General features: G+C 38.6%; 1 protein-coding gene across 3 annotated transcripts in view; it reads left to right on the top strand.

The window, feature by feature from the left end:
- E(bx) (nucleosome-remodeling factor subunit NURF301 E(bx)) overlaps window positions 1-23,194 on the top strand; it is a 268,910-nt gene that overhangs the window by 140,635 nt on the left and 105,081 nt on the right. For all 3 annotated transcript variants that reach the window (XR_010854269.1, XM_067110114.1, XM_067110113.1), the window contains exon 12: window positions 4,331-5,570. Coding sequence is in view for 2 of the 3 variants with exons in the window: in XM_067110114.1 (XP_066966215.1) it covers window positions 4,331-5,570 (1,240 nt within the window). In the remaining variant the exon portion in view is untranslated. The remainder of the gene's footprint in view (window positions 1-4,330; window positions 5,571-23,194) is intronic.

The raw sequence follows: 23,194 nt of genomic DNA, 5'->3' as shown, positions 1-23,194 counted from the left end.
TGAAGGCCACTTGAGACAGGGAAACTCCTCCAGTTTCATTCATTTTTCCCATAACTCCAGAAATCAAGAAGGACCTGCGGTGGTGGCTATTAGCAGGAAGGTTTTTAGAGGGGAAGTCACTCCTTCCTTTGAGCCCCAGCCTAGCCTTATACTCAGACGCATCAGATCTGGGTTGGTGAGCCCTTCTAGAAGACACGGAAGTTTCCGGGACTTGGGCCACAAAAGAGAGGAAGCTTCACATCAACATGAGAGAATTGAAGGCAATACATTTAGGCCACCAAGCATTTGCAACAGTGACCTTCAGTAAGACAGTAGCTGTCCACTCACACAGTACCACTGCTCTGTCTTACTTCAAGAAACGGGGGTACTCACTCCTCCCTCTGCAAAGCAGCAAAGGACCTCTTTCTTTGGGCAGACAGGAATCGGACCAAGATTGTCACGTGATTCATTCAAGGCAAGTTAAATGTTCTAGCGGACGAGCTAAGTCGCTGCAAGCTGGTCCTAGCCACGGAGTGGACTCTAGATCTACAGTTATGCACCAACCTGTGGAAATGGGGAAAGCCGTCTATAGACCTTTTTGCAATGTCGAGGAATCATCGCCTCCTGATGTTTTGCTCTCCAGTCCCAGACCCTCTGGCATGGGCGATGGGTGCCACGCTCTGGGATTGGTCAAACCTGGACCTATATGCCTTCCCACCATTCAGCATGGTAAGGAAAGTTTTAAACAAGTTTTGCCCCATTCTGGCCGCTGGAGGAGTGGTTCCTGGACCTCCTCAGGCTGCTAGTAGACTTTCCAAGAATGCTTCTACAGAGCCCAAGTCTTCTCAAACAGCCTTTCTTCAATTGATTCCACCAAGGACTATCCGCTCTTGCTCTGACAGGCTTCAGACTGTTGTGAGACTCATCAGAGCGAAGGGTTTTTCAAGACTAGCTGCAGAGGCTATTGCAAGGTCTAGGCATGTCTTCTTGCAAGGTCTACCTGGCCAAGTTGTCAGTTTTCCGCAGCTGGTGTAGAAGACATAATGTCTCTTCTTCTCAAACCCCTGTGACGCAGATTGCGGATTTTCTACACTTTTTAAGGTCTTCTAGAAGTTTGTCCTCTTCCATTAGAGGATACAGGGCCATGCTGGATTCAGTTTTTAGACACAGAGGTCTGGATCTGTCATGTAATCAGGATATGACCGATCTTTTTATATCATTTGGCACCTCCAAGCACAGAAAGATTGACTCAATCACCTGGAATCTGGATGTAGTCCTTAAGTGGCTTTCGGGTCCTCCTTTTGAGCCCCTTTGCTCTATTTCATTTAGAGATTTAATGAGGAAAACCCTCTTCCCTGTTGTTTTGGCTACAGCCAAAGGAGTCGCCATGCTTTAGGCCATAGATAAAAGAGTTGGTTCTCTAATGGTGATGCGGTATGCTCGTTTACTCTTGGTTTTCTGGCTAAAAACGAAACTCCTTCCAAGGATGGGCCATGTTTGGTCACCATCAAGAATTTAATGGGTATTCTTCTGTAAAAAATCCTTCCTGACTACTTTAAAAGACTGTAAAAAATCCTTCCCGACTACTTTCCAAGAATGCGCTGTCATTCTTTTTAAGAGATGTTATCTCCAAGGCGCACTCAAGGATTCAGGAGGAATTTTTACCTACTCTTAAAGTTAAAGCTCACGAACTTAGATCTGTCGTTGGCCTTTAGATGTAACTTGTCTATCTCTGCAACTCCACAATCCATGTATTGGCAGTGCAAATCAATTTTTGTGACACATTATTTGCGTGAAGTGGAAACTGTTCGAGAGATGCAATACCCTGGGTTTGTTGTCAGTGGCTGGCATGGTGTTGGGGAATGAAGCATAGGAGGTATTCCTTCTATCCTATATCTCTTCACCTTGATTTAAGGGTTTCAAGTCTTGGGGAGTTGGGGGTACCATGTACCTAGAGTACCCACCAGTTTTTTTTTAGTAGATGGGTGTGGATCTTATTTGTGTAGGTGGCAGATGGGTGTGGATCTTATTTGTGTAGGTGGCAGCATTATCTGGCTTTTTGTTTTTGTGGTACTGTGCCCAGGGCAAGGGCTTTTATTGATGCTTTGGTAGCCATCGGAAAACTCCTTCACTGCAAATCTCCCACTTAATGTAGAGGCGCTTCACAGGTGTACCACCACGCCACTACAGGTCAAGATGAGCACTAACCAGAGTCAGTATCATCCTGCAGTAGCTCTCTTACCAGGTAAGGTTACAACAAGCATTTTACCAAAGCTGGCTACTTTTCTGTTTCAAATTCATTACCATTACTTTATGTTTTTGAGTAGAATATGTCCATGTATCCCACCTCCTGTCAGTTTAGGATTAAGCTATGTAATTAGCTGGTAAGTTACTTATATGAAAATGTTACTAAGTGGGTGGGGCTAGTCACCTACACTAAAACAATAGAAATGCTCCTGCGAATTTCAGAATTTAAGTTACTGCACAGTCTAAACTATAGTTATGTAATAACCTGGTAAGTATGTATGAAACTTAATTTTATTATGAAAATAACATATTTATAACTGGGGCATAGGCTCTTTCAGGCCCCAACACCTTCTTGGGGACTTGATTGCCCACTGATGAAGAGGGTAGCTTATTTTGGGAATCATCCCGTTCACAAGAACAAGAGGTAGGCTTCTGATTTTTGTGCGACAGGCGTGTATCACTACTTGGCCATGCAGGGATAATGTCACACCCGCGGCTGACCGAACTGGAATGGAGATCACGAGTGAGAAAGACAATAAGATGACAAGGGGCAAGGCTGTAAACCCTACCTATCCAGAATAACTGCATGTACGTGCCTCTCTTCACGAACATGTCTAGGAACACAGTTGCAAGAACTGGAATGACAATCACCAACCCTCCTGGGAGAACATGAACGAGAATGATGGACAGACAAATGTCTGTGTACTTCTGGTTAGAGGGGGTCTATCAGCACGGACGTGTGAGCTAGAATGAGATACCATGTCTCTCAAAGGCAAACGGGAATGCGGAGACAAAGACCGCCTTTGGGTGCACATATGTGTACGTGTGGAACTCTCCACTTGTGAGGGAGAGCTGTGGGAACCAGGTAGGAGCTGATCTGTAGAAGACTTGTCAGCACAGGACATTTTGATAGAAGCCTTATCATCTTTCCTACGAACCTGAGCAGGACAATCAGTTGAAGACGAAAACACTAAAGATTTCTCTTGGAGGAAACCTGTCTGGAACGGCCTACCAAAGGTGGAGAGACGGCTGGACGTGTTACCTCAACATCAGAAACACGGCTGTGAGTGCGGAGGCAGCAAGAGATATCTCCCAACCCCTCTCCTGAAACTTCCAAGGGCAAAGCCATAGAAGAATGGGAAGGTGTTGAATCTTCATGGAAGAAGAAGCAAAGGGAGGTAGTTTGGGCAAGGAAGAAGCAGAACAAGAGGGAGCCTGTGAAGTTGCCTTTAAAGGAGGAGAAAACCCTTCCCAAGATGGCGTCTCCAATTTCCTCCTGTGCTGTCTCTTCTTGGCAAAGATCTTCCACTGTGCAGGAGGCCAAGAATGATGCTCAGAACAAGGGTTAGTAACGTTACATGCATTAGCTCTACACCTGCTGCAAGTCGAATGAGGATCAGTCTCAAACAAGGCAAGAAAATTAGATCAAGGATAGATACCAACCCCAGGACATTTCCTCGAGGTTTAGGATTGGGTGACTTAGATGAGTTTTGGATTTGCATTATCAAAAGCAAAACTAGCGCAAATACACAGCAGCTCGTCCTACCAGCAAGGCGGTAAGGAAGAAACTGAATGCGTCATGGCATCATGGGTGAGAGAAGGTCGACTGTTGTCTCCTCTCTCATCCCATGGGCCGAACTCTGTTGCCTCCAATTCCTTGTTCTACAATTTTAGATGTTTTTTACTGGTTTCCAGCTGGCGCTAAAAGCATTTATCCTTATGTTAAGACCACAGGTTTGTTAGTTATGAAAAATACAAATTAATAAAAAATTTGTCATGGTAGTAATCATTTCTTGTAGTCAGTATATATGTACATTAATATAGCACGAGGTATATCATAAAAGATTCATTTTCAAATCTCAACCCAGGTAAAGCATGGCAGCCATAAAGTTACATGGAATATCTTTATATCAATTAAATATATGTAACATATTGATAGATTTGGAAAATTTTTGATAAGGCTTTGATGGAGGTATTCAGGATTACCTGATTGTTGTTGACATCATCTGTAAAGAGTTTTTTTTTTTTTTTTTTTTTTTTTTTTTTTTTTTTTTTTATGTCTATTAATACTGTAATATATTAATTTACATTTGATTCTTTTCAGAAAGTACAAGGTAGTGATACAAAAGGAGAGGAGGAAGAAGATGAAATTGATGTTGAAAATGATGATACAGATGCAACACTTAGTGATGAGTCTGATCATGAGAACATTGATGAAATACCAGATTCACAGAGGTCAACAATACATAAACAAAGACCAGCAGGGAATTTGCTTAAGGAAATCCGCACCTTGAAATTAAAGTACGAAACTATAGATGAGCTTGATAGCAATTACTCCTGCTATTCAGTGATATGTAGAAATAGTGAACGATGTCATTGTTATTCTCCCACGTGCCTGTTAAAAATGAGAACTAAAGACAAGTTATTGAGTAGTGTAAAAAATTATAGAATAGTCACTAGTAAACCTGCTCCATTTGATGAAGTCGGAGCACATAGCCCAGTTAGATTGACTAACATAGATGCAGATACAAATTCAGTAACAAAGGTGGAAAGTGTGAGTGAGTCAGTAACTACTACATCTACAAGTACTATAACATCTGTGAATGGTCAAGTTGTAAATACTACAGTATCAAATTCAGTGGAAGTGTCTCAAGTCAAGTCAGAAAGTACTGATTCTAGTGATGGGAGATCATCCCGAGCCAGTAGTGAAATTAAGATTAGAATGGATGAAGATATAGATGAAACTAGCCAAGGTTCAATTAGTACTGAAAGTAAGTTTTCTTTGAAAAATAACAGAATCTACAGCAGTGAGAGTACTTCAGGAAAGGTATATTTGAAGAAGCTCTCTAGTGAGGTTAAGCGGGTAAAAAAACTTCAGTATCGTATTCCGCCATTGTCATCTTTTAAAATTGGAAAGAAAAATGCTTCTGTTGACAAAAGACTTAGCAGCCTCCTAGTATTACCTAGATGGGAAATCAGGATGCTTGCTAGGAAAGGAGGACGTTTTTATGTTAATGGATTCAACCATAATGCTAAGGCAAATAATAGTGTGTGGCCTTATCCTTGTTCAAGACCGGCATTCAAAACTGTATGGCAGTACCGTACATCTATCATGCCTACCCTCAATTCAGTGGCAATGCAGTTAAGAATATTGTGGGTATGCCTTCGCTGGGATGACATGCAGGAAAAAGGTCCTGGTGATGGTCGTAAGCAAATTACGACTGATATGGAAATTGTTCAGACAGAAATTCTAAAAAGGAAGCACTATAGTCGTTTCTTGGAGAAGACCGAATATCTTCGAAGGAAAGTTACAATTCCTTTTGACGTCCCAAAACCTGTGCGTGGTAAGTAACATTTTTGTTTTACATGTATTTATGGTAGTGTGTTGGAAATTTCTATGTAAGAAATTATATGCTTATTACATACTAAGTTTCAGTTATTTTTGTGAACTTTATTGTATTTAGTTGAAATTCAAGCCCTTTTCATACATTGTAACGCATAACATCTGTAAGTGAATGGCATGCAGTATCTCTCTCTCTCTCTCTCTCTCTCTCTCTCTCTCTCTCTCTCTCTCTCTCTCTCTCTCTCTCTCTCTCTCTCTCTCTCTCTCTCTCCAGTAAACCATGTTTAATAAAATTGAGTTATGTCTATAAAATTACCATTCTTTCATAATTGGGCTCTGCTTCCTGGTGAATTATTTTTGGACAGTTTGTTTTTACATTTTTTTAGGATTGATAAAAATTTTAGTGAAGCTTTCAAGTCTACTTGAATGCTTGTTGGTTCTATCTTGAGGGAGGAGAGATAAATGGGGACACAGTGCATATGTATTACAAATTTCTTAATTGCACTATGGATATTGTGCCTGATCTTGAGAGCCAGTTTGGTTTCTGGAACATTAAAATACTTGCAGTGCTCTTTTACCTGGATGGTTACATCCAAGGCATCCTTGACATTGGAAGAGTAGAGAATTGTTCCTCTTGATGAGTACTGCCTATGATGTAGTTATTTGTAAAGATGTATAGAAATTCTATGGAGGGGGATAGTGCCAAGTATCTCTCATTCAAGACTTTGATTTCATTTCATATCTGTGATGCATTCTCTTCTTAGCAATTCCTTTCCCTCTCATCTTCTACATTATGTTCCAGTATTCTCTCTCTCTCTCTCTCTCTCTCTCTCTCTCTCTCTCTCTCTCTCTCTCTCTCTCTCTCTCTCTCTCTCTCTCTCTCTCTCTCTCTCTTTATGGATGAAATTGCATAGGCATGTTAAATTGTGCATAGACTTAGAAGGTGAAAGCAGGATGGCATGCATCCTCACCTTTAAACTTGAGTATTTTACTTGAATTATTCTTTTATGCAAAGTACTATTTTAATCAGACCATTCGGCTAAAATGTTTAACTCTAATTGAAATGCTTCAACACTTGTAGTCCATAAACCTCTGGTTGTTGGGGTTGCCATCATAGAAGGATTCATTGATTCCTTGATTTGTTACTCTTGTGAGGTTATGGAAACTACAGAGGCTACAAATACCATACAAGCCTGGTATGAAATTTGCAGCAAGTCTGGAAGGATCTGCCCCATCTTCTCAAGGCCTCATGTTCAATAGGACTTGTAAGAATATACAGAACCTCATAACTAGGCTACCATAAATTAACTAACAGGTAAGATGTTTGGACCTAAAGGTCCAAACATCATTATGCCATTCATATTGGTGTTTTAAGGGCAAGGCTGTCTTTAATGTGCCCATGGATTCCATGGGTGGGCTGGTTTTTGGGAATAGGACTTTTGGCATACTGTCTGGTTTGCCCACCAGTATGGGTAGGATGGGGTAATGTAGGGAGTGAACATTTGGGATTCAGCTCTTATTAGTGTCATTTATGGAGGAATGACCTCCATCAAAGGCTGATTGTGTGTGTGGGGCTTTCATATTTTTTCTCCACCCCCGGACCCCTTGACAGTTCCCCAACACAGGCAATGACTCGTGGCTCTAATAAAAGTACCTCTCAACAAGTAGAAAACTCTAGCTCCTTGAATATGAGGACTTGGTATCTGTTTATAAGGTAGGAAACAGTTTTATTTTTGTGGATTTAAATAAAAGGGAAGGCTTATCAGACTTTGCTTCAAAGCTCTTTAATATAAAAGAGGGAGACAATAAAACTAAGATAAATAATTAGAAAATTTTTCATTTTTGTCAACTATCTGTTAATTGTTGTTATGCAAAACTATGAATAACCTTTAAAACATGAAAAAAAGTAAAAAATATGAATGAAATTCAAAGGCGAGGATGAAATCTGGGACCCCTTGATCTCTTACAGTCACGAGGGTACTTTTAACTCAAATTGTAATATTCCAAATTTAAAAATAAGTGACTCTGGGGTAACAGACCTCTTTGAGAAACTGTGGCATACGTCACCCTGCTGAGTGGTGCAAAAGTGAGTCTTTTCATCCAAAATTAAATTAGTATCTCTTAAGAATACCAAGCCACTAATTTTTATTATTTCAACTGGAAAGAGAGGATGAACACAATTATTTTAAATTCAGCAGGTTTATATAAAATAAGGTAGGTTCCATATGACATAAAGAAACTTCAAAATTGTCAAGAAATTAATCCTTATGCAAAATCAAACGCTGAGTCGTACATGTTAACAAAAATTATGATAAATATGTTTGTGGATATCAAACCTCATTTAAATTTTTTTAGCTATGGAAGAGAAGTGAACTTTGTTAGGGATTTGTATAATTTTACTGAAGAAAATCATAAACTGTCCCATGTATTTCTTGAAAATAATAGAATACCAGTTTACCTCTTCAAACTGCAACTTGAGCAGTGCCAAACCTGCTTTGGATTTGGACAGCCTTCTTGGATGTGCCAAAATCATGACAATTGCTCAGCTCCAGAATGTGATGTTTGTTGCAAAGTGCTTTAATTGTAGCCTAGATCGCAAAAAAAATAATAGAAAGTGTCCACAATCTCAAAGAGAAGGAGTTTCTCTTCAGAAGTCAGGTGTAGAAAATATAAGGGTAGGGTATGCAAAACTTAAAAACAATAAAAATATACAACTATCTACAATACTCACTGAGGCAAATACCCTTCCTCATGATGTAGAATTGGCATTCCTAGCATAGGTGCCCTGCTCCCTTCTGCTGAGGATTCCCTACCTCAGGTATGTATACCCATTTTTTCATAATAGGCAGTGTTTGCTTGATATAGGGGAAGATTCTTCTGCTATGAAGCACTTATATGCACCAGTCGTGAAGGAGGTGCATAATCCTAATAGATTCCATCCTGTAATAAAAAGAAAAGAGGGAGACCTTAATCTCTTTCCTTTCCATTAACAAGAAATGTAAGAATACCTACATCAAATAGGTAAGTTCTGTTATCAGACAAGGTAGATGAAACCTCAAATACTCCAAAAATCATTGTTGAGGTCCACCATTTTTTTCCATCAGGAGTCTAAATCAAAATGCCATCAAGAAAAATTTAAAACCCAGTCTAACAAGACCAGGAATCTTAACAAACTAAGAGGTTTTGATGAGAAGACTTCATGTAAAGACTTCTCCAGCAAGGAAGCCAATATTTTCCTTTCTTCTTACAAGGGAACTGTCATGGTCTGAGAGCTAAAACTGCTCAGCCATGAATTTTCTCACGTAATTGTATGTATGCAGGAGAGCAAACTAATAATACTCTTTGTCGTAGGGATTATAGTTATAGAATTCATAATCAACAAACAGGAAGTTAGGGTAGAATTTGCTATATGTCCACTGTACTCACCAGATTTTTGTGAGTATATGTACTTCTCTGCATGCAGTTACTGTACAAACAGGTAGAGGAAAAATAAAATATTTATTCTGTATACTTGCTTCCAAATGCTGTTTTCTTACAGTGGTCTAGCTGAGCTGTTTCATCAACTCCCTCAGCTATGCCTCCTACGAGGTGAGTTGAATGATAGGCATCCATTATGGGATATCTATTAAATGCCATGGGCAATCTTATATTGTCAATTATAGAAACTAAGGATGTTTGACTCCTTAATAGAAATCTCATATATTTTCATATTTTGACATTATTGTTATATATAATGCCATTCTGTTACAAGTTCTGATTACCCTCCTGATTTTAAACGGAGAACTTTGGATGATTGGCATATAAATGATCATGTGCCAATTATTATCAATGCCAAGAGTTGTCCATCCTTGGGAAGATCACTGAAATGGAGCTTTGAAAAAGCAAACTGAACAAATTTTAAGAGCTGAGTTAGATGTCAGGCAGTGGAGATGAGTTCCAAATTTTAGATTTATCAACTAGCTCAATGGAATATTTTATACAGTATGAGTCGATTTTAACCCCAAAGGTATAATCCAGAAGCATCCAATACCTTGATGGTCATTGGAATTTACAAACTTGGACAGAAATATAAGCGGCCTGACTCAATGCCATTGACACCTAACCAAGGAAACTATAATTAATTACACAGGGACCTCAACTTAATATACAGCTAATATACAGCTTGGGTGTCACACTTCCCAATAAGTAACAAAATCCATTAAGTAACTTGGACCCAAGATTCATTAGCACTGTATAGGCTAGTAGACACCCTAAAATCAGTGTAGCAATTGTGTGAAAATCTGTCTCACTATTTCTTCACTCTCTTGATAGCAAGTGTGTATGTTTGTTTCTCTGATGATTTTATGCTGAGTAAGTAATTACCATTTTGTACAAGATTTTGGTACTGTACGACCTCTTAAATCTGGCATTCTGTGGTCCAGCAACTCCCATGATGTTGGGCTTTGAATCAGCCACCATTAGTTCTTGAGAGACTATGAGGGCGGCGCCACACATCAGTTTGGTTTTTGGATTTTTTTCGATTTCGGAACTGAAGCTTGCTTTGTAAATACACAGTTTATTTCCAGTGAAAATTTTATGTTAAAATAAAAAATGTACCGTATATAAAAGAACTGTAATTTGCATATTCAGTTTACTCTTGTTCATTGGATCTGTTGTGCAATGCAGTCAGTAAAATTTTGTCCAAAACATTATTTCATCATATACATCATGTATAGTGCAAGATATATTTTCAGTAGATTACATTATGCTAGGCTTTCTATGCCTGTCTGTTTCGATAGATACCATTGATAATGTTTATTATGTCTTAGTTAGGTTATAACTAATAAATGACCTAGAATCAAAATTTCATTACATTTAATGCAAATCTTTATGCATTGAATCAGGCTTTCCAGCCTTGTGACCTGTCTAAGAATTCATTACTATTTCTTACAATTAACAACCACTTAGTATTGTGTGCAAGACATGCATAAACAACAGCAAGTACTGTCGTAAACAATTGAATCGGGAAACAGCCGTTTGCAGATGTCAGTTACAGTAACTAACACACATTCACGAAGGGTTGCGTTGCAGTTATCGACTTGTTAAAATGTGCTAATTTTCAATGATGACTTCCATAAATAAAAATAAAATAAATCTTTATTCATCCTTGATGCAATGGAGAGGAAAGTGTTATGAAAGTATGCCACTAAATGTATAGTTGAAGCTATGGCTGAAGAAACAGATAATGTGCAGTCTACAGAATGTTTTGGAAGAGGCAAAAGCAATATCTGATACTGGCGAAATCACACCTTTACTTCATTTAATGTACTGCATTTGTAAATAAAGTAAGTTGCATTTTTATTTTTAAACCCAGCTTTGATAATTTATGAAAAAAACAAATTTCTGAAATGCATTTCATTTTGCAATAATAGCTGTGATGATGTCGGTTATGAGTGTAAACATACCCAGAATGCAAATGTCATGTGATCGATATATTCATAAATTATATGATAATAGAATAATGCATGAAATATAATTGCATACAGTATGTAAAACAACACTTTTATTAAAATTATCATTATTCTTAATGCAACTCTATTACAGTAAACCCCCAGAATTCACGGGGGATGGGTACCACAACCCCACAACCCCGTGAATAGTTAAAATCCGCGAATAGTTAACAGCCCCCCCTCTAAAAATGCTTATAACTGCCTATCTTGAAAGTTTAAATAATAATTGTATACCTTAAACTAGCATCCTACATCAAATATACCTTAAACTATTATCCTATTAATGTAGTATTAATCTTTGAAATGATATCATTAATATCATTTCAAAGTCATCCTAAACATTTTACCCTTAAAAAGATATAAGTATGTACTTCTAACCCTTCCAACCAATAACTGAGAGAGAGAGAGAGAGAGAGAGATGAACTGAGTTGCTTACTTCAGTTAAACTATTAAAAATGTCAATTATACAATATATGTATATCTTTCTATCAACCACTCTCCCTTTCTATCTATCTGTATATCTTTCCATCTCTAACCTTTGGTGTGAGAGAGAGGGAGAGACCACTGAGTGGGCAACACTTTCTACTCTTTGTGGTCAATATGTCAAGATATTTGACAGGTTACACCCTCCCCCCCACTCCAAATTTTTTGGACAAGGCTGGGAAAAAGATGAGGGAAAAAATTTATTGAACTAAAATCTTACTAATTCACTATGTATTTTCTTTAATGGATTGATATTTTGCTGTGTTCACATTATAATATTAATATTTAAAAATTAGTGAGAGAGAGAGAGAGAGAAAATCATCATTATTTTATCATCAAATGTATATGTAGGTACAGTACAGTATTTAGTAACGGAAATAACATGAAAATACAGAATATTGCTCTGCAAAAAAATCCGCGAATGGGTGAGTTTTCCTGCGAATAATTTATAGATAGGTTCCACAGAAAATTCCGCTGATTGTGATGACGCAAATCGGGGGTTACTGTATGTGGCCTTTGCAAATGGATATCTGTCAGTGTAAAAACCTAACTGCAGCCAATAGTCTCTCTCTCTCTCTCTCTCTCTCTCTCTCTCTCTCTCTCTCTCTCTCTCTCTCTCTCTCTCTCTCACACACACAATGCAGGTGTGGAGAAACAAAAGTAGCAGATTTTAGGTTTTTGCTGAAGCAAAAGCAAGAAAAGTTTGAAGTGCTAGAAAACATTGAAAGGTGCCATGACATCAAAATTCAACTGTGGCTTATAAAGTGGCTTAAGCTCCTAATGTAACGAAGGTGGAAATATTTCCAGGGAGATGCTTATGGAGCAGGCCAGAATTTCCATAAGGAACTAAACCTAACAAATGACAGTCATTATTCATAAGCGTTGTTCTGCTTTTGATAACACAGCAATATGTATGTGGCATGAGCTGGCAAGACTTTGTTTACATAGGGGGTTTTTCAGGTTCTGATTCCTGTCTTAAAGGATTTTCTGTGGTCTGGCAGTGGCCTGGTCCCATGGGTGCCAGCTTTAAGAGGTCGGACTGTATATCCACATAAAAAAATTCAGTAATAAACATTCATCCAAATCTTCATGTGTGTTTATGCAGGGCTTGTAAGAGATATTGCAACATTGTTATTTATCTGGTTTGGTATGCAAAAGTTATGAAATCCTTATTCATGCCAAAACCTATTGTAACCTGTAGTGCTAAAGCCATTGCATATCACTGGTTGAATCCTAGGGAAAATATGTAATGCATTATGTTTACTGACATACGCACATACAGGTATATGAATCACATCTTAAGGTATGATAATCCTTGTAGTAAAATAATACAAGAGAGACAGACAGACGGACATATTTATACAATTGCTTATAAAGTGCAAAAGTAATTGAAAGTATTGCCTGTCCATTTGACACAAACAAAAGACTAGGTGTTGCATTTAGTTTTTGTTCCCTTTTCCTTCAGTTGTAGCTGTTAATTAGGAGTGTTTTTTGGGGATAATTGGTATTGCATGCATGTCCATACCAGTGCGAGACACAATAAAACAATTAGCTAGGGTTTAGATCTAGACTGTGGTTTGTTCAGTAGTAACCATTCAAAACTGCATGATATCTCTCTCTCTCTCTCTCTCTCTCTCTCTCTCTCTCTCTCTCTCTCTCTCTCTCTCTCTCTCTCTCTCTCTCTCTCTCTCTCAAAAGTTGATTTTCACACCTTAGAGAACTCAGCATGTGCCACTTTTTTTTTCTATAAGTAGCTCATATTCAGAGTATGAACTCAGTATACAGTACATGTTAAAGTTAATCCCTTAATGTAATGTAATTAATATAATTGTGCTAATCATTGAATATTATACATTACATTTTTTATAGCATAGTCGCTTGTTTTGTCTTCAAGGAGTTACCTGCCATGGTCTACCAGAGCTCTGTGGTGACCAAACTAATATCAAAGAATTCTCTTTTAGTTGGTCTTTTTGGCCAGGTATTGTGTTGTAATGATTAACATTATAACACGTGATGGAGTATATAGTGGACTCAGAGATAAGAGGGCACTTTCCCTTACCTTCAGCAAAGCTGAACCCAGTTTTTCCAATGTCAAAAGAATCTGCAAGAAAGAGAAGTGACTTGTGCATGCGCATCTGCCTTCTTGTTTACAACTGGGCCATTAAAGACCAAGGAGCCATTAACTCTCTTTGGTCTACAGCGAATGGTTCATGTCATTACCAGTGCTCCAAAAAAATTCGACTTTTTTTCTCCTTTTTCATTATCGAGGATCATGGAAACATCAAAAATAGCAAGATAAGTGCTTAATATTAAGTTCCAGTTAACCCATTAACGCCGAAGCCCTATTTTCAAAAACGTCTCCCGTATGCCGGCGGCCTCCGAGAGGTAGCGCCGCAGCGGAAAAAAGTTTTTTTCAAAAAATTACAGCGCGCTTAGTTTTCAAGATTAAGAGTTCATTTTTGGCTCCTTTTTTTCTCATTGCCTGAAGTTTAGTATGCAACCATCAGAAATAAAAAAAATATCATTATCATATATAAATATTGGAATATATGACAGCGAAAAAAAAAAACTCGTATATAATTGTATACAAATCGCGCTGTAAGGAAAACGGTTGAAGCTAATGAGTTAATTTTTTTTAGTTGTATTGTACACTAAATTGCGATGATTTTGGTATATAACAGATTGTAAAACGATCAAAGCAACACAGAGAAAATATTATCACAAAGTGATGCATGAATTAAACGCATGGACGTAAAAAGGTTTTTTTCAAAAATCAAAAGATTGTGCTAGAGACTTTCCAATTGTGCCAAAATGAAGGAAATTGATTGAATATTACTAGGCTGTAAGTTATTTTTAGCTTACAATTGCATTTTTGAACCATTTTGATCGAGTTAAAGTTGACCGAAGGTTGATTTTTTTCTATTTATCGTTATTTCGATGTAAATATAAAAAAACTGTGAAGAGCTAAAGGAATGATATATTTTTTGTTGTATTCTACATGAAATTGCGCACATTTTGATGTATAAAACTTTATGTAACGAATAATATGAAACGGCGAAAAAATTACGGCAAGCTGACGCAAGAAATGACAGGATTTTCAGCGGAGTCTGCGCACGCGGAGCGAAGGAAAATTTGTTTTTTTTTTCAAAAATTCACCAAAAATGTACATATTGTGCTAGAGACTTTCCGTTTGTTGCAAAATGAAGGTAAATAATTGATTGTTACTCGAATGTAATAATTATGGCTTACAGATGCGTTTTTCGATCATTTCGGTCGAGTCAAAGTTGACTGAATGTTAAAATTTTGTCAGTTATCGTGATTTCGGCGAAAATATTAAAAAACTGTGAAGAGCTAAAGGAATGACATATTTTTTGTTGTATTCTACATGAAATTTCGCACATTTTGATGTATAACACTTTATGTAACGAATAATATGAAATGGCGAAAAAATTACGGCAAGCTGACGCAAGAAGTGACAGGATTTTCAGCGGAGTACGTGCGCGCGGAGCGAAGGAAAATTGTTTTTTAAAAAATTCACCAAAAATCTAAATAATGTGCTAGAGACTTTCCGTTTGTTGCAAAATGAAGGTAAATGATTGATTGTTACTCGAATGTAATAATTATGGCTTACGGATGCATTTTTCGATCATTTCGGTCGAATCAAAGTTGACCGAATGTTAAAATTTTGTCAGTTATCGTGATTTCGGCGAAAATATTAAAAAACTGTGAAGAGCTAAAGGAATGACATATTTTTTGTTGTATTCTACATGAAATTGTGCACATTTTGATGTATAACACTTTATGTAACGAATAATATGAAATGGCGAAAAAATTACGGCAAGCTGACACAAGAAATGACAGGATTTTCAGCGGAGTTAGCGCGCGCGGAGTGAAGGAAAATTTTTTTTTTTCAAAAATTCACCAAAAATCTAAATAATGTGCTAGAGACTTTCCGTTTATTGCAAAATGAAGGTAAATGATTGATTGTTACTCGAATGTAATAATTATGGCTTACGGATGCGTTCTTCGATCATTTCGGTCGAATCAAAGTTGACCGAATGTTAAAATTTTGTCAGTTATCGTGATTTCGATGTAAATATTAAAAAACTGTGAAGAGCTAAAGGAATAATATATTTATTGTTGTATTCTACATGAAATTGCGCACATTTTGATGTATAACACTTTATGTAACGAATAATATGAAACAAAAAAATTACGGCAAGCTGACGCAAGAAATGACAGGATTTTCAGCGGAGTTTGCGCCATGTTTTTTTCAAAAATTCACCAAAATTTTAAATATTGTGCTAGAGAATTTCCGTTTTGTTGCAAAATGAAGGTAAATGATTGATTGTTACCGAATGTAATAATTATGGCTTACGGATGCGTTTTTCGATCATTTCGCATCAAAGTTGACCAATGTTAAAATTCACTTTGGATGCTGGGTCCTTCTCCAGCATCCCAGTCTAAAACTCCGCCTCACAGGCTCACTTCCGACAGGCAGTATGTGCCTTTCACGGTCCTGACGCCTTTGTGACATCTCTGCAAACGTTCTGTTGCAGCACGAATAAGCTAACACTCGCAAAAGTTCAACAAAACACGTTTGCGTCAAAATATTGCTCCTGCAAGGTGCTGCTCTGATGCTCTCTGATGCGAGATGGGGGAAATTCGCGCATGCGCGTCTGGGTGACGCTCAGAAACAAAACAACAGCTGGATCTGTGAACTCCCAGCATCCGCCGAGGCGCGGGATTTGAAATCTTCCGCAAACTAGGCCTACAATTATTTTTCCGCGAATATTTAAAAAAAGCATTTTCAGTCGACGTTTGCAACGTCCACTCGGCATTCGACAGACAATTTTGGATGACGTTTAAAATGCCCAACAGGCATTTAAGGGTTAAAAGTTTTAGTTTTAAAGCTTTGGAATTGATAATATCCTTATAAAAGCTGGAACCTGGCTCGTTGATTGCTAGCCGAGTTTTATAAAGCATTGAGTGCTACCTGGTTCCATAAAGCAAAAATTTTTTTTAAATTCTAACAAAATGCTCTAACTAAAAGAAATATTCCACAACTTATTATTAGTATAGATAATCCTTTCAGATTATATGATGTCTACAATAATTTAGGCAGTAAGTGAGAATAACTTAGACCAGATTAATAGTGGATGTTGTCTGTAGCCTATGGCCTAGCTTAGACCAAGGACCCTAGGATCAGATATTAACAATATATGGGCAAAATAAACTGATAGCCTAACAATAAGGTTGCATATTAGTATAAATTTTTTCCTTTTATGGATGCCTGTGCACTCAAGCATGAGCTGAATAATCCAGGACTAGCCCAGGCATTACCTTATATCAAGTTAAGTGATAACTTTGTACGAAACATCTCATTTTTGGACTAAATTGTTAGCCTAGACCATGTAACCTAGAACTAGATGAAGTTCCTCGCTGGGTGAGCGGGTTCCGTTCTTAGCTACCACTCTGTTGGTCGCGAGTTCAAATCTCCGACCAGCCAGTGAAGAACAAGAGGAATTTGTTTCTGGTGATAGAAATTCATTTCTCGCTATAATGTGGTTCGGATTCCACAATAAGCTGTAGGTCCCGTTGCTAGGTAACCAATTGGTTCTTAGCCACGTAAAAATAAATCTAATCATTCAGGCTAGCCCTAGGAGAGCTGTTAATCAGCTCAGTGGTCTGGTTAAACTAAGATATATTTAACTTAGAACTAGATGAAATAGTAATGGCTACATACTAAGGTAGGCTAATTGTATTTTATGTAACCCATACACATATGTGTGAATTAAATAATCCAGATTAGGCAGTAGCCTAGGTTAGAGTAAGGTATACCCTTGCTATAAGTTTACACATTAGTGAGTTACTGTTTTATATAGTAGACCAAATAGCCTAGGGTTGGATATGAACAACAACCTGGGTTAAACAAAAAATAGCAGACTAACTATAAGGTTACATATTTGTAAGTTTTTTGTTTTTATATAGCCTAGCCTATACATTTAAGAGTGAATCTATAATAATCTGGATTAGCTAATACCCAATACTAGGTTAAGAAAGAACAAATAAGCCTAGGATTACATGTAAACAGTACCCTAGGCTCAATAAAATAACCTAGTTTTTACGACTCAGTAGCCTTTCTGTAAGGCTACATACTAGTAGGGTCTTATGTAACCTATATTCTTAAAGGTGATATAAACCTAGAACAGGCAGTAGCCTAACCAGAATAAGTAGGAACCCCTATTTAAGGAATATCCTACTATTACCCTAAAACAGCAGTGGACTGAATATCAGATAAAAGGGTGGTCTCGGCCAGATACAAAAGAAAACCAGATTACAAGAAGATTATTTTCTGTAAAGTTTATATCCTTAAGTTTTAAATAAGCCTAGAATAGGTTAAGCAAGAACCTTCTAAGAAATCCAATATTCTTATCTTTATGTAGATTATACTAGAAGCATTAACCTAAGCTATATAAAACAGTAGCTTAGGTTAAACAAATTAGTTCATAGCAGTTAGTCTGAATGGCATGACAATGGAATTGAAAATTTCACTTAGCCTTGCAAGAGGACTAACAGTGTATAATTAATACAGCCAAATACAGGTATGCAAATCTAACCTAAACCTTTGAGGGTTTAAGTTAACGTAAATATTTAATTAAATGTATTACAGCTGTACACCTGTAATCAAGTTAACCTGTAATATGGAAACTTTATGAGGAATTACAGAAGTGTCCCTCACGTAAAAACAATTAATACTAACTAGCTTCTAATAACAACTTACTTTATATCACTACAGGGCTGCCACTAGCCAGGATCCTCAGTTCAAGTGTTCTGTAGCAAATTGCTCGGTTCACTGTTTGCCTGCTGGTACGAACCATACCACCTGCCATGAGCATATTCCTTTTAAAAAACAAGGAAAATTTGCTTGGTCGCCAGGATGTGGGCGAGATTTGTAGTAATAGTGTGCTCCTGGCAGCAAGTTTTAAGGAAGAAATAGCTCCTTTTAAGCTGTCTCACTGGGTCCCAGGGTTCAGTAGGGGTGAGGAAGGGGGAGATTATATCTTTCCAGCAGAACTCCGGCAGCAGATATTTAACCCTTTCTCTGAATAACATCAATGTTTAGGCCAAAACCCACTTACATCAGTCCCCAGTACCTCCCAGGAAGTAGAGGAATCTTTACATGGGGTTGACATTCTTACTAAAGAATATGAAGTGGACATTGCCATTGAAATGGCCCTGCTGAACCCAGAAGGCTCAGGGACACAAATTTTAGCTAACTGTGGGAGAAACCTTCCAGAAGGAATTCTATTCCCCATGCAGCTATTGTTGCTGAATAGGATCTTTCCCCCAAAAGGGATACTAGGATCCACCTAACTCTGACTGAAATGATTACATTTTTGGAGGGGTATAGTAACGTACCCAGGACTTCTGCCCCATGATTAACAGGCAGTTACAGTTCAGTTGCTGAAGCTCAGTTAGATTGCGCGAGCTCCCCCAAAAGGGATACACAGTTTGCAGCATTTGATCAATTCCTTAAGGAAATTGAGTACCATCAAAGATGCCCTTTCCACAGAATGGCAATATATAAGGGACATGAAGCATGATTCCAAAAAGGAAAGTAAGTCAGTCATGTACACCCAAAGTGTAAAAGTACTACATCCTGTAACCGAAAAGTGAGTATGGATACAAATGCTACCAAAACAAGGTCTAATGTTAGAATTCCGACTGGAAACAACAAAAGGGTCAGTTCGGAATACAGAACTAAAGATCACAGCGTAATAGGGGCTGCAATACTCACCCCTGATGATACTGATAATCCTTGGCCAGATGCCTCAATGTGCATTTTCTCTCCCGATGGCAGATATGTAATTAATGAGAAAAAAACTATGATCGAAGTTGTACATGTAGAATTTACAGACGGCAGCTTTCCCTAATACAGAATGGCACCGGGTACCATCTTCATCAGGCATGGAAGAACACTAACAGAAACAGTTTTCTTACCTGTGCCTATAGCATTAAAATCTATAGAAATCACCCTTTACCAGGTCAATGAAAAATGGATCTCTACTTCCATTTTGAATAAGACCCAAGTTGCTCACCAAGTGGCCCCAGCCTTCTGTCCCTTCACTTTCAAAAATATTAATCATGTGAAGACAGATTTTCAGAATTGGTAGTGACTAAAAACAAGAGACAATGGCAAAATTAAAACCATTCGCCATGGTCATCCCAGTTTCGGGAAATTCCACCAAGGAATGGGCAAATCAACCCTTACCAGGTCAACGAAAAATGGATCTCGACTTCCATTTCGAATAAGACCCAAGTTGCTCACCAAGTAGCCCCAGCCTTCTGTCACTTCACTTTCAAAATTATTAATCATGTGAAGACAGATTTTCAGAATTTGTAGTGACTAAAAACAAGAGACAATGGCAGAATTAAAACCATCTGTCACAGTCATCCCAGTTTTGGGAAATTCCACCAAGGAATGGGCAACACTACAGCTCCCTTTTGAAAGGAGAAAGCTCCCTAGATGTGGGCAGTCCCTGGCTATCAGCGGGGTTCTGTTCCTGACAGCGTGACGATAACCGAAAATCGCAGACAACCAAAAATCGGCGATAATAGCCCTGAGCCTCAGTTATTGGCGCCGGTATCCAGTTATCAGTTCCGATAACCGGGAATCAGTGTCGAAAATCCGGTTATCGTCATTGTTAGACAAGCGCTGTAAAACCAGATCGCCGATAACCAAGGACTTCCTGTAGAGCGACTCAGCAGTTTGAGACCCCTATGAGAAGACTCTCAGAGGGGACAGCCTCATCAGAAATATATGGTAGGCTCTGACTCCTTAGTATTATAACCTCTACCACCTTGCTGGAAGTTGCCACCAAAAGGCTTCCAGAAGAATCCAGGATAATTTTTGCTGTTGAGGCCAAAAGTCTTATGAGAACACGATGGGAAGCACTCTGTGATTTCCTAGAATGGCACATAAAAATGTGAATGGAAGCATTGGAGGGCTCCAGCAAATTACTCTCCAGTGTCACTGCATTATTACATTGGACCTGTTTGAGGAGTCTATTGTGGCTCAACTCGACGAGCATGCCCGCCAACAGAATTGTGCAGTGTACGCTCTTCTGGGGAAAGGGGATTTCAGGAAACAAAGAACCTAAAATTTCCCTTTACCCAACCCCAAAAAAGGCTCGCTTTGATCAAAAATCATATAAGCCTTCAGTCACCCCAAAAGTTTTCCTCAAAAAACAGGTAGGTGGTCAGAAGGGACAATTCCTATAAAGGGACAACAACAACAGCAAGGACATCCTTTTTCACAAGATCCAAAAACCATTTTACAAGGGGAAAAAAGAAAAAGCATCATCTGGAATGTCTATCAAAGGCGAAGGCAGAGGAGAAGGCAGATACCAAGAGGAATTGTATGGTTGGGGGTCAGCTTCAACAACATCACAGACAATGGAAGTTTTTCCCTGTGGGGGGGAAGCGTTATTTATATTTACAGAAAGGCCCTGTTAATGGGGCCCATAGAGAAACATGTGTATATTTGCCACCAAGTACGTCTCTTCAGTGCCCTCAAAAAGGATTCTTCCAAAAAGGAGAGTGATTCTCAACCAATCAACATTGAACAAGCACATTGTTTGCCAAAAGTTTCGGATAACGACCGTTGCCTAAGTATATTGAATCATTCCAAAAGGGACTTGGACAGTTTCTATAGATCTGAAAGATGCATACTGGCACATCCCTATAGCTGTCCCCCTTCCTAAGGTTCCGTATAGGAAAAAGGCACATACAGATTCAAAGTCAGCCCCTTTGTGTCAAACAGTGCCTAAAGAATATTTTACAAAATTAGCAACAGTATTCGTTCGAGAACTCAAACAAAAAGGAATATAACTAATAGCCTACCTAGACAACTGGTTGATCTGGGTGCCCACAAGAAAAGAGTGCCTGAAAAATCTAAGGGCAATGGTCAACAGACTACAGTCAAAAGGTTTTATAATAAATTTGAAAACATCCCCCCCCCTCACACACCCAGCAGACACTTTCAGTGGCAGGGACTGTGTTGGGATACTTGTCACGGCCTGTTGTCTTTCCCCATCACACTCAAAACAGAATAAGGCAAGTCCTCAAAAAGTTCCTTGCACAGTCCAGAGTTTCCAGATGGCAATCAGAATGTATGATGGGCCTGCTGCAGTTCACATCAGTAATAGATCTAGTACTTAGATTGCAACTAAAAATGTGAACAAATTCTGGCTATTGCATGCAAGAAAAAACATGCAAGACCAACCTCATCAAAAGATTAAAAAAGTCGGGGAGATATTTCAGCCTTGGATCCAGAAGGAATCTCTGGCAAAACAGGTCACCCTGACTCCTCCGTCTGTATGAGTGACAGTACACACAGATTCCTTGTTGACAGGTTGGGAGGATGGTCAGGTGGCAGGGAGGTGAGGTTGGGAGGACATTGGGAGGATTGTCAGGTGGCAGGGAGGTGATCAGCTACTCTGAGGAATTCTTATGTCAATTTTCTGGAGTTGATGGCTGTCTTTTTGTCTCAGAAAAGTCAAACCTCCAGAAGAGAGAGAGAGAGAGAGAGAGAGAGACAACATAACTACAGTATCCTACATCAAGAGGTCGCGATCATGTTCACCTCCCCTCAGTATGATAATACTAGTCATCCTTCGGATGGTGCAAGCAAGGAAGTGGCACATGTCTGCAATTCACCTCACAGGGGTGGCATTGTAATAGCAGACTCTCTTATCGAGGAAAACAACAGCCTCAACAGAGTGGATGTTGGACAACCACTCATTCAAACAATAGCCAGCTTACTTCCACACCCGGAAGTGGACCTGTTCGCCTCGTATGAGAATCACAAACTTGTAATATTTGTGTCTCCAAACCTGGACAGTCAAGCAACAGCAGGAGATGCCTTCCTAAAGACTGGAACAAGGGGAGGACGATATCATTTTCCTCCATTGCCCCAGATTTTGAAGGTTTTGAGCAAACTTCTAACCTTCAAAGGAACAGCTTACTTAATAGCCCCAAATTGGCCAAACAAGCATTGGTTCCTATTACTTCAACAACAGACGGAAAGAGCAATTCCACTATCGTCCACTGTTCTATCCCAGGCAGTAGGAGGGAAAGTCGTTTACGCATCCTCCTTTCTGAGCCAAGACCTTCATGTATGGATTTTTTAAAAATATCTATCATGGAAATTATGCCCCCAACATAACTAGGTATCTAGTGCAAAAATTATGGACATCATATATCCGACAATACCAGTCCGTATGGAAGATATGGTTAGATTATATCTATACTGAGAGCCCAGTTGAGATTTCTATAGAAACACTTTTTATTTTTCTTGTATATCCTTCAGAAGACAAATGGCTTGTCATTACAACAGTTATGGCATACAAGGCTGCATTAACGGAACCCTTGCTTTATGGATTTAGGATTGACTCCAGTATAGGACTGTTGTAACGACAAGGCATTTGTCTTCAGAAGGGTATACAAGAAAAATAAAAAGTGTTTCTATAGAAATCTCAACCCAATACAACCACAACGCACATGCTACAAAAGGTGATCTTCTTGATTGCATTAGCATCAGGAGCTCGTTTTGGTGAACTGGGCTCTCTTAGATGGGAACGATGCATCA

This window comes from Macrobrachium rosenbergii, chromosome 10 (genome assembly GCF_040412425.1).
Source record: "Macrobrachium rosenbergii isolate ZJJX-2024 chromosome 10, ASM4041242v1, whole genome shotgun sequence".
NCBI classification, from domain to species: Eukaryota; Metazoa; Arthropoda; class Malacostraca; order Decapoda; family Palaemonidae; genus Macrobrachium; species Macrobrachium rosenbergii.
This window is presented reverse-complemented; position numbering and strand designations above follow the sequence as displayed.